The sequence below is a fragment of the Syngnathus floridae genome, chromosome 17, assembly GCF_059516105.1.
Source record: "Syngnathus floridae isolate MCC-2025c chromosome 17, RoL_Sflo_1.0, whole genome shotgun sequence".
NCBI lineage: Eukaryota > Metazoa > Chordata > Actinopteri > Syngnathiformes > Syngnathidae > Syngnathus > Syngnathus floridae.
In genome coordinates, this window is record NC_142429.1 from 7,414,111 (window position 1) to 7,426,564 (window position 12,454).

Sequence of the window (12,454 nt, forward strand, 5' to 3'; positions counted from 1 at the left end):
AAGCACATCCTCAGTGTCATACAAAACAAATATAAGTGTAAAATATTTCTTTATCAACAATTGAATCTGCACAAAGCAACTTCACGAGAAAGGCACATTTAATAATAACAACAATAAAAATCTTCAGTTATAAATATGTACAACAAAATTCACAAGTGTAGACACCATATTCACATCCACAATGCAGTGTTTGTTCACTCTTAAAATTCAAAGTTTTAACGGGATATAAACTATTCAATATAACATTATGGGGAATTCATTCATTCATAGAAAAGCATCTGACCTCAAAACAGACAAAAAGAGAGAGAGAGAGGCTACAGAAGTGCACAGTGACTAACGGCAGGCACCGCCAAAGGTCAAAAGGCTCAGTGATAGACACACATCACGTCATGTTTCACAAATCAAGCACAGCTGATTAGTAAAGAAAAAGTAGTGCACTTCCATTTTCAGAATTATATGCAACAAACTCCCTTTTTGTGCTTATTAAACATTCAAAAGCCAGCTTATGTGGTCTCCTTTTTTTTTTCCACCTCTCCGTCCAGTGAAGTACGAAATACCGACGGGTACAGCGCAAGCTGGAGTCTTTAAAAGGATCTGATGAAGAGTCAAATCTGGAAGAAGACATGACTGTGAGTCAGCCGGTAGACGGCTCGTCGGTCACGACAACTTGGTCATCGGGAACTGCAAATCCCAGCCGTTGTGGGCCACGTTGGCGTTGTGGCCGCTGAGTTTGGGGTTCTTCAGGCTGTAGCGGCGCATCTTGGTGTTCTTGTAGTAGATGGAGTAGATGAAGAGGAAAATGGCCGAGATGATCACCACTGTGGCCGCCACAAATCCGGCGATGAGAGGCAGGTAGTCTTCTGCGGTCGAAACACAACACAGCAAAGGTGAAGCAAAAAGGTCACCTTATGTGTTTCACAAAAAATAGCCAGCTCGGTTGGATTTCGCATTTTATTTATTGCATCACCTTTGGAAAACAGCTGCGAAAGATAACATGGAGGAGTTTTTATGCGAGTCCTACCTTTTGGGACCACTTCAACCTCGTACATGGCCGAAGCCAGGGAATTGACGGCCATGCAGACGTAGCGGCCTGCTTCCAAGATTGTGATGTTGCCTCCCCACTCCAAAGAGTTTTTTCCTTGGCTATTTGACCAGTAGATGACGGGAGGCGGCTGACCGTCAGCTTCGCACACCAGCTCCTCGGGGTAACCTCGGAACAACGGGACGACTTTGGGGAGCTTTGCGGTGTTGATGATCGGCTTGTCTGTTCAAGGAAAGACAAGTAGATACACACCACAGAAAACAAAAAAAAACAAAACTAACATAAACATGAAAGATGAGCTCACAGTGGACGCTCAAGCTGACAGCATGTGACTTGACGGAGGGTGACAGCCTCGGTCCAGCCGGTCCGAGCTCTAATAGAGCCTCGCAACTTAAAGCTGCTTCATGATGCGTTCGGTTCAGGAGGAAGCTGGCGCTGGCGGACACGTTCACTGGCATTCTGGTGATGCCCAGTTCACACGACATGTTCGAATCTTGCAGGCAGTCGGCCAGTCGTAGAGGCTCTGAACGATATTTTGGGGATGAAGACAAATGTTAATTTTTTGTCAGATTAAAAAAAAAAGTAAACTGAAAAGCAATCATTTTTCTTACAATTATTAAATTAATTTATATGAGGATTTCCATGTACTAGCTGTTTGTGTGTATTATACTGCCCCATGTGGTCAAGGTGTGCACACCAGAAGGAGCAACCCAATTCCCACTTAATGTGGTAAGAAAACTATTTTGTTGTGTTGGAATTTCCCTAATTTTTTTTGTTGCAACATGATTTGAAATATGTATTTTAAATTGTGATTTTAGTTTCAGAACAAATTCAACTAAAAAATTATGAAATTAATTTATATGAGGATTTTTATGTACTAGCTGTGTGTATTATACTGCCCCCATGTGGACAAGGTGTGCATACCAGAAGGAGGAACCCAATTCCCACTTAATGTGGAAAGAAAACTATTTTGTTGTGTGTTGGAATTTCCATCATTTTCAGTTTTGAAACATGATTTGATATATCTATTTTGAATTATCATTATCGTTTCAGAACAAATTCAAATAATATTTCACTCCTTACCTCTGAATGACGGCTCGATGCTTCGATTGCCTTGATACCAGCGCACAACGAGGCTTTGTGCGGGAGCCACGTTGGTGATGTCACAATGCAACTGGCACAGCCGGCCTTCAAAAAAGATCTCCTCGTTGACTGGACGGACGGCGACGCTGTCCGGCATTTCTAGTTGTGGTCATTGAAAGAAAATGAAAAGAAGCACATATTAAAAATAGAATAAAAAAAGGGAAAAAAAGAATAAATATACACACTATAGAGGGTGAAATTCAGAGGCTTCTGGCAAATTTTTTGTCCCTGGAAGAAGGCGGTGCAACGAGGAGCAGGGTCCCAGTCGGTGTGGGTGTCCGGAGTCCAAGTTGTTTCGTTGAGGTGGACGGGGTCCCGCTCGTGCCAGGCTATAGCTCGGGACTTCCTGGATCTGGTGAACATGCACGTGGCGTTCTGACTTTCGCCCTTGTATTGGAGCACCAGGCTCTGTGGGTGTATCCTAATGGGGCATTGGTGGTGCTCACCTGTGGGAATAGATAGAAATCTCACAAACATGGAAGATGATGGAACGTGTACAGGTGCTGCAACATGGGGCCTTTCCCGAAATGCATGCGATGCCGTCGTGCGGACATTAGGGCGCATGTAAAACAAAAGCTGTTTGTTAAGGTCCAACAGGAAAGGAAGGCAGTCAGGAAGGAAAGACCCTCCCAGAGGAAAGCCTGCTCCTTAGCTCTTAATGTTGGACTTGAACGCATCATCCACCATCTCAGTGCACATTCCTCAAGTCAAACAAACTTAAGGAAAATTGTGTGGAATGTGTTTGTTTTTTTATTATTTAAAGAAGAGTCTTCATCACAAACAATCTGCCCATTTGTTCTTCTGATTCAAGACACGTTTGGAATGTGAATTTTCCTCTGACCGATTGGCTGCACAATATCCAAACAACCGCAAGATTATTTTTAGACAACTGTCATATTTTTATCATTCGCATTACAAATCGTTTTACTCACTCGACTGGGCTCCGTTCGACAGCGACAGCTCGAAAGTCAAGAAGACTGAGAGAAAACGAAGCCACTTCAAATCATCCATTGGACTTGTTTTTTTTTCTCGCCCCCAGATTGTAACGGCACTGTCCCGGCTTCCGTTAGCTAGCCAGGGTGGCTCCGGCCGGGCGGCGCCTCTTTCCCGTGTGCGTGTGTCAGCTTCTCCCGGAGACAGCTGAGTGAGCGAGCTAAATGCTAAAGCTACATGCCTGGCTATTCCTTGCTCCTCCCTCCGGAGAGGAAACAGCGGTCCTGCCTCCTGCCTCCCTCTGCCCGCCATCAACTGCGCATGAGCAATTACGGCGCCGTTACTAACTAGCTCGTTATTTACGAACAATGTCTTTACACTGACAGATTATGATTATGTTTTTTTAATTATTATTATTTTTTAATTACCACAGAGGAGTTCGTCGCTGCCATCCCCGCAGTGGTCCTCTCCATCACACATCCGATGAGACAAGATGCAGGTCCCACTTGTACATCGAAACCAACCGGGCTCGCACTCTGTCACACACACACTTTTTGTCATTTTCACACATATTATCCAGAGTCCAAGGCCAGGGAAGTACAGTGATCCCTCGCTACTTCGCGTTTCGTTTATCGCGGCTTCACTACTGTTGATTTCAAAGCTATAGAAATAAACTCAACTTGACTTCCGGGGTGTGTGTGTGTGTGTATGAGCCTCACCTTTCACACTCACAGTGACTTTTTTCCAGACCGTCCCTCTTTCATTCGTGGCGTGGCACTTGTAGTCGCCCGTGTGGTTCGAAGCCATATTTTCGATCAGCAGACGGGAAATGCCATCTTCATTAACCTGAACCACGTTTTGAAAAGTGGGTGCGATCCAGGAGTACTCGGGTCGCGGGTTGCCTCTGCTGGAGCACTTGAGATACACTTCGGAGCCTAGCTCAACTTCAACGTCCTCCAGCTCTTCTATCGGTGAGGGCGGATCTGACCAGACCAATTTGTGGTTAGAACTAAGTTCAGATTTGGTCATCAGTGGCAAGTGAAATCAGACTCACATACAACATTGAGGTCCACTGTGGCGTTGACCGTGTTTGAAATCAACGTGGCAACCACGACGTATTGCCCTGCGTCGAATCTCGTCAGCGTCTCCGATAACTCCACCTGCTCTCCGTCTTTGTACCAAGTTAGAAGAGGTTCGGAAGAGCCGCCTTCCACATAACAGGAGCGGTTGAAGTCGTGAGGAGCGTACTCCACCACCGTGTAGTTATTTGGACAAATTAACTCGATGTCTTCAAAGTCATCTAAAAAGGGAAGAACAAAATGATTTCAACCACGCCAAGCAATCAAGTATGCGCTAATTTCCACAAGCTAATCTGTGTCTTCAACAAAACTCAAGATTGCAGTTTAGTTGTGGCTTCAAAAATTGTGATCTTACGTTCAACAGTGACAGTTAAATCGTGTGAAAGGAAATTGAGATACGGTCCCTCAGGTGTCAGGTCCATCACCACCTCACATCTGAGCCGGACAAACTGCTGCATTTCCGAAAACGACTGGGAATATTGATAGGTGTGGCCCAAAACAAAACTGCCGAGTCCTTTTGTGGAAAGCTCTGGGCGTCTTTCCATGATGACTTTTTCGCCGTTGTACCAGCGCACAGTGACGTTTTGAATCGGCGCTATTTGAACGACGACACAGTCCACTTGAATGGCCTCTCCGTGTTTTACAACGGAACTGTTGGCTTGGACGGAGATATTTTGTGGAGGTCCTGGAGGAGGAAAAAGAAGTGATCAAACAGGGTCATGCCACCATTTTGTCAATGTGTGGAATAGAGCTGAGCTATTATGTAAAACAAATTCCAAAAAACAATTGTGATTGCTGGCAAAGTACCAAAACACATGAATTATTTTCCTGACGTTTTCATAATTGTGAGAAGCCAAAATCGAAACCTGCTTAACACTCACCGTAAACAACCACAGTTGGCCTCTTGGCGCACTGCACTCGTCCGCTATTAGCCACCGGGCTGAGGTAGCATATCGGCCAGATGTTCCAAGTAGTGAGGTTGTCCACGCTCCAAGTCAAATGGTGCACAAGCTTCAGGCCCGTGCCGCCCAGCGGAGTTTCCCAACCCATCCCTTTGTACATGGGGTCGGATGTGCTACAGTTGATCGACACGGGGTCTCCGTATCGCACCACCACTCTGGGTGGGCTCAACTCGATGGGGCAGCAGGCACCTGCGTAAAGTCATGTGATTATTGTTTTCCGTCCAGTTCGGTTTCAGTGAGTGTAGCAATATATTGGGGGGGTCACTGCCTTGCTCCACTGACATACTGAGGAAATCCTTCCTTCCTCATACCGTGCGACCTTTTAATTCCGCCCAGAAAGGAAAACGCTAAAAAGTCGTATTCCCTCAACTCAACTCTACTGTCAACATCTTGCATAATGACAAACATTTATGACCAGACATTCCAACTACACTGGAATCATGATTTTAATCCTATTTTAACCTTGTTCTTCAAATACATATTTTTAACCATTTCTTTTTAAGAACTTGTTTCTAAAACATATGAATAATTTGGCATGCCTGTTTTGTTGCAGAAAGGAATATTGACTATCCACATAATGTTGTATGTGCAGGATGTAAATCTTTATATTTGCTATTCTCAGTCAGAGAGGAAATAATATACAGTTATGACTATTCTGGAATATTCGTGACACTTGACTAAAACGCAAAGAGTTGTTCCTACCTGAGGCGCAGAGTAGAAACCCTAACAAGAGGCGCGTAAAAGTTGTCCTTTCGCCCATTTCCCGATGGCACGTAAAACCTCTCTCTTGGGTGATTCCTTTTCTCCAACTCAGCTCTACTTGTGTACCACTCTCATGCGTTGCACAAATGTCAAGTAGAAGAGAAGGCTCGATAAAAAAAGAGCGAGAGAGAGAGAGAGAGAGAGAGAGAGAGAAAAGGAGGTGTGTTCATTTGATACGTGTGTGTGTGTGTGCATGTGTGTGTGTGTGTGAGATTCCTGCTTCCAGTAAATCAGGCCGTGTTACACTGCAAAGCTGAGGCAGCAGCTGCATGAAAGTGCAGATTGGGACATGGAAATAACCAACCGTGTTGCAAACGCACAGCTGTTGAGAAAATATTTGCTGGTCATTTTTATTTCATCGGAAATATTTACAACAATAAAAAAAAAAGAAAAGACAAGAAATATAGAGCTCTGCTGAACAAGGTAAAGTGATGGGAGAAGTTTGTTTTCATAAATAAATAAAAGTCTCATACAGCCCAACTTTTAGTTTTTGGTATTTGTATTTCTTAAAGTTACTGTATATTTGGGTCATTTACTTTATTTACTTTACTTTACTTATTTATTATTTACTTTACTTTATTTACTGGGTCGTTTACTTTTAACTTTTACCATTTCCGTCATAGAAATGAAAAGTTGTATTCATTTTCCCCTTGTAAAAATAAAAAAAAGACTTTTTTGCACCACCACCTATCATCATGTGTAATCTACCCCAGTAACCGCACAAAAAGACAAACATAAATCAAATGAGAAGCAACCTATGAAAAAAAATGATAAAAAAAATATAAAAATCAGAAATGTATGTGCTATTGCCCATGTAATAAACTGCCTGTGCAGTTAATAATGGTGACAGTAACTGGAATGTCTGTTATCAGTAATTTCCTATGGGAGAAAGCTTACAATAACAAGATATGAGAATTTCCGAAAATGTCACTTTTGAAATCAAATCGAAACCAAAAATGGTTTTCCTATCAAACTATCACATCCTCTTGCACAAGCCTTTTGAATTTTCTTCCAAGTAAAATTTTGGACTTTCCACAATCCACCTTGTCCATTTACTTCCTGTTTGCATCGTGTTCACCGATTAAAATGGAAGCTGAAGTCGAGGAATTTCCAGGAAATGCATGATGTGTTTGCCATTCAGGGATGTTAGTTGGGTCCGGGAATTCTTTTAATAAGTCAGTCACCTTTGGATTCATTTTGGGAGACAAAAGGAGTTCCAATACTAGCTAGGGATAAATTTCACATTTCCCACTATCACTTTGGCAGTATCAACTAAAATGGAGCATTATCTCAAAAAAGATAATTTTTTTTAATTAAAGCTCAGGATGCAAAAAGTTTGTTACAGTGTTGAAACTGCAGCCATGATTCTGAGACACTCCCACTCCTTCACATCACATCATGTGCCCCTTTCTCCACCCTGAGCTGCAAGATAGCTTGCACAAGCTTTCGATTAGATAATGTAAACATTCGCTGAATGAGCTTTGAGCGTCAACCGTTTCTGTCAGCACACAAAATTAAACCAAAGACTGACCTCCCATCTAGTTTGCCATCTTCTTCTTCGTCATAGAAATTTATAAATAGGGCAATTAATCGGAATTCAATTACAATCACGATTATTATACTTCATGATTACAAAATCGGCATCGTAAAAATAAAATCGACTATTAATCTGGATTTAAGTTTGTTTATATGAGCAACCCATACTTGAATGTATAATTGTTTTTAAATATTTGTATCATTTTTTTATTTTAAAATAAAAAAATTGTGAATTTTGTTTGGTCCAAAACTAACTTACATAACGATGCTCCCAAAACAACTGCCTTAATATTAATTAATATCCTGTTTTGTATCAAATGATCATTTGAATAATTGTGATTTCAATTACTACCAAAAAAAAAAAAGAATATTATTTTTCTTCCCATAAATGAGCAGCCTTAGTGTGCACAGAGATGAAGTGATTCATTTTCCTTGTAACAGTTGCTTGTTGCTAGGTGGAATTCGAGACTCCTGTTTGAAAATTCAAAATAGTAAATCAAGAGCAAATATTGACCCTTCCTTAACCGAAGACGCAAATATACAAAAACTACTACAAGGTGACAAATCGGAATAATCAAAACTATACCAATAAAAATGAACATTTTCTTTTTATCCGCATGCCACATCACCAAGCGATTGTTGTGAAAGTGTTGTCAAGGAACAAAGTTGTTTTGGAAAAGGTTGTGAAAGTAGAACAATGGAACAGCCTCGTATGAAAACACAGTGCAGACCCCCGAATGAATAATGAGTTTTGTCAGCTAGCGCGGCCCTCATCCAACTCGCTTGTATAAATTTGACGTCAGCATTTGGTGGCCAGATGCTTTTTCCTCGCCATTCCTCCAATATCACCCCCGACCTCGATCCCCTTTTTTAAAAAATTCACAACACTATAGCGACTTAGCGAAGCAAGACCGAGTGTAACGTGATCGTAGCAACAATGCTCCTTCTGTTGCCTCTTGCGCAAGAGAGAGGAAATCATCCAAGTATCTTTTTCGACTCCCCTTTTCCTCCAAAAGCTATTCAGACGACAACATAAATCACCGTGCACGCTTCCCATTACTCATCAGCTTCCCTAAAGCAGGAAAGCTCAAATATCAGCTAAATATATACAGCCAAATGCCGACGTCAGGGATTGCGAGACTGCCAACTTGAGATAACCTAGTTGGCCCCGACTTAAATATTTGTCTATGATGGGTCAGAATGAGTCATAGACTCAAATTGCTGATTCAGGAGCACTCCCAAATGAGATGTGTTGTAATACCAAGACTAGCCTGTGAGAGGCAGTGTAGTGCCACAGGGTATGCATACAAATAGACAAAGAAATAGTCGTAAAAAAGTTTAACGTCACAATCAAAGTCTGTGGATCGGTTTGACCACACAGGTAGCTATTGTAAATATTGAACAGGTTTAACTTTTACGATTGTTGGCTCAACTGATAATTGGAGTTTTCAAATGTATGACTTCTGGTGATTGACTTTAGAAGGTCCGCTTAGTCGTAAATAACATCGTAGACTATAAATCATTCTGGTTTAACGTGTTTAGGGAAAGTGGAAGCGGTTGAGTGATGAAAAGAGTTTTGTAATGCTATTCGTATCCCAACCATCTATAGTTTGTTTAATTGAGCACATTTCCTGTGATTCTTTGCAGACCCTTTCGGGCTTGACACATCCTGGTCGGGTGTATCAGAAGAGTGAAAATGACTTAAGCCCGTCTGCCAAAAATGGATTCCATTGTTCCTGTCCATCATTAAAACAGGGAGGGATGTTTACTGGAATGGATGTGTGCTTTGAGGAAAGGTCACGTTTCCATACATTCCAGCTTCCATAATGTCGCAATGTGAAAATGATGAAATAACTATATTGTGTTATCTTTACTTGATGTTAAATAGAAATGATTGCCAGTGAGGTCAGTCTTCCTTGATCAGTTCTATTTCAAATGACGGTTTGGAATCTTTTGAATGGTGGGAACAATCTGGAGGCAAAATCCCGTCTGCCTCACCTCACATTTTATCTGCGGGTTTTATGCTATTAGCAAAACTAAATACGTCTTTTATAAGGGCCTGAAAATTGTAACTGTTGTAGCACAGATGGCGCTCTGTGTAATTTGCTGCTAACTTTTGGAGGAAGATTTTGCAATCTGAAGTGAGGCTGTCGAACTTCCCATTTTTCTTAAGTATGCTAAACAAATTTAGCTATTTCAATCAATTAATTTTGAATACTATTAGATTTTAAAAATTCAATATAAAAGACCGACTAAATTGATCAAAAATTATTTTTTTGTCTAATTATTTGCTTAATTTTTTCACTCTTGACAAGCAAGTCTCCCCCTGTCTCCCACAGACAGCTATTACACCCACAAAAAAAATTACAAATGAAAGAGGACATGGACGAGCAGCTGAAAATGTGAAATTTCCTTCAAACATAATGACACAAAAGAGCAGGAAGTGTGTTGTGAGGTGAGAGCTGGACTTCCTGATGTTGGTTCTTCTTATCTGATGACCTCCAGGTCTGCTCACCGACCACTTATCCCAACCCTCCCTCCCCCGGTTCTCTTTCGCTCTCCCTTCCTGCCTGATTAGAAGGATTTCACTTCAACTAACCCACACATGTTCTGCTTGCAAACTCGAGCTTGCGTCTCTGCTTATTTGCAAAGACTTCCTGTGGCGCCGCTGTGAAGTCAATTCAATTGTTGCTGGCCCAACTCTCCCCTGGTTTTAATCTGTTTTAATACACCCCGTGTCTTCCCTTTCCTCTCTTTCACTTTCATTCTTATCCTCACTCCTGCCTCGCTTTTCTCATGCGAGCAGTCTCTAGACGTGGAAATGAGCCAGGGTTGATCCCGAGACTCAGAAAAAGCCCATTTCATTTTATTTGAATTGTTTTGCGTTCTCGTTGGACGGGCCACTGTCTTCTAGAAAGATGATTAAACTGTTTTGGATGATGTTTGCATGTTGCTAGGCAGGTGCCCCCATCATGGGCAGCAGAGAAAACATCATTGTGTTTTTTTATGTAAATTATATTAAAGTGAGGCTGAACTCCAGCATGACTCATTGGCATAGTCACTTTCAGAAAAGGCTAATTAAAATTTTCACAACTTTCCATAAAATGTTAAACCGTAAAATGGACTTGCAGTGGAGTTCAGTCAATATTTCCAAACAGCACGCTTGAATTAATCACGTCTTAAGGTCGTGTCGTAGGTGGAGGGGAGGAGAATGGAGTGACATCATCAACATATGTGACTATTTAGAGGGGCACAATGGAAATGAAGATTGTTTGAAGAGAATGGTGAGGGGAGTCATCAACGGGTGATTTTTTTGCGTGTGTGTGTCTGTGTCTGTGTTTGATTATATGTGAGAAATGTGGGTTAAGGTGGAGTAAGTGCTGAGCGATAGATGATGTCATGCATTCTGGGAGTCATAACTGGTCAATGTTTTCCACTGTTTGGGGGGGTTCAGGCTCCAAGGAGAAGTAATGCAATGACATCTGCTCACGAGGTTTGAATCAGTGTTTTCAACTGCTTGGATAAAATGTTAAACTCTATGGCGCCCCCTCTTGGTTAAATGAGGTCTAACAAGAGCTTGAGAAAAATCAACAGAACGATTTGTTAGTTTGAGAACTACGCTTTGTGTTTGTTCTATTTTAGGTTGTTGTTAAGCACGGTTTTTCTGCATCCTTGATTTTATTTTAAATAATTCTGTACAATCTCTGCGGTTCAAGTGCACGTGGCTTGTCACCACTAGATGGCAGCATAGTGTCAAATGAGAAACCCAAAAGCCTTGCACATGCTCTCAGAGCATGCAAATTAATCAATCATGTCTTATTCCTCACCTATGCTAGAAGATTGAAAGTGGGGGGGGGGGCAAAAGAAGCGGGGGTCTGCTTCAAACAGGTACCAACTGGTAACCATGGCGACCACACTGACTTTGTAGCTCTAGCAATGCTACTGGGACAGCTCAATTCACAAGGTCCAAGAAAGGCTTAGTGTTGAAATGAAATGAGGGAAATCCCAATTTTGTTTTTCTATTAGCTAAAAAAGGAAAAGTAAATGAGTGTGTTTTTCTTACAAGGGGAAGTCCTGACCTTTGCCAAGGTCAATAGAGTGTATTCCTTAGAAGTCTATGTGAAGCTATTTATGTCAAAAAGGCATAAATTGTAACGTTGACTGAATCAGAAATGAATGCGGTCTTTGTTGTACTGGAAGTGGCTTGAACTTGTTGACAATCTTGAAAGAAATGAAACGCGGCCACCGCAGAAAGGTCGCCGTGAACCTTCGACGTCGCACTGGCAACGCTGACTCATTTCTTTCTGCTTCACTTCCAGATAAAAAATAAACAAATAAACTTGCTACGTGTCATCGAATTTGGATTTTTCTGAGCAGTTTTCACGAAATGAGTGGAATACTTGTCCATATTTATTGCACAATGTTTATCCAGCACTTGAAGTATTTTGTTCACAACAAAAGTAAACATTTAAACAACATAAAATGTGTTTAACTCTGTCGTCTCGATTAAATAAATACAACCCACAATCTCAGACAACTGGTCTGGAAGACGTTCGGTACTTGACGTAATTCCTTCAAAAGTAAATAATAAAAAAATGGAGCTTATCATCCACCTGTGGACACGTTCATGTCTTCCAAACGTCTATCAGCTGTTCTGCAGCATTGTTCCTCAGCCTTGCAGCTGTTACACACATTAACGGTCCATTTGTGGCGAAGCAAAACCACAATACTGACAATTTCTCCACTCTGTGAAATGGTAAAGATTCTCGATTTGCAAGTGCTTGAAACATGGAAACTATTGGATGTCTGCGCTGTGGTTTAATTTTAACTTGTTTGCTTTGGGCCGCCTCCAGCGTGCGCTGCAGATGGGTACTTTCTCACAGAGGTCTGGAGCTTGTTCCAGCTCGCAGCGTCTTTGTCGTGGTCGGGTGGGGTGGGAGTGGAGGGGGGTTAGCGCTTGCGTTCGGTCTCAGCGGGCCTGCTGGGAAGCAGAGGCG

At 41.8% G+C, this 12,454-nt stretch overlaps 2 protein-coding genes across 6 annotated transcripts in view; both read right to left on the reverse strand.

The window, feature by feature from the left end:
- Positions 1-80: 80 nt before the first annotated feature.
- LOC148384088 (vascular cell adhesion protein 1-like) lies at positions 81-6,027 on the reverse strand. The gene is made up of 11 exons (XM_088357284.1): positions 5,862-6,027; positions 5,079-5,348; positions 4,553-4,882; positions 4,173-4,418; positions 3,838-4,101; positions 3,547-3,654; positions 2,371-2,631; positions 2,126-2,284; positions 1,347-1,565; positions 1,022-1,264; positions 81-860 (listed from the first exon to the last, which is right to left on the reverse strand). Exons 1-11 carry the CDS (start codon positions 5,917-5,919, stop codon positions 658-660), a joined length of 2,361 nt encoding a protein of 786 aa, XP_088213410.1. The 5' UTR covers positions 5,920-6,027; the 3' UTR covers positions 81-657.
- A 5,368-nt stretch (positions 6,028-11,395) lies between these two features.
- The window catches only part of LOC148384089 (uncharacterized), a 29,652-nt gene continuing 28,593 nt past the window's right edge, over positions 11,396-12,454 (reverse strand). The window contains exon 5 of one of the 5 annotated variants that reach the window (XR_015853224.1): positions 11,396-12,438. The gene's annotated coding sequence lies outside the window, so the exon portion shown is untranslated. The remainder of the gene's footprint in view (positions 12,439-12,454) is intronic. The other 4 variants (XR_015853228.1, XR_015853226.1, XR_015853220.1 and 1 more) reach the window with 4 other exon arrangements.

Coding starts and splice junctions, on each gene's coding strand:
- LOC148384088 (XM_088357284.1), bottom strand. CDS start 5,919: ATGGGCGAAAGGACAACTTTTACGCGCCTCTTGTTAGGGTTTCTACTC. Junction 1,566..2,125: donor CATCGAGCCGTCATTCAGAG/GTAAGGAGTGAA, acceptor AATATCGTTCAG/AGCCTCTACGACTGGCCGAC. Junction 861..1,021: donor GGTTGAAGTGGTCCCAAAAG/GTAGGACTCGCA, acceptor TTTCGACCGCAG/AAGACTACCTGCCTCTCATC.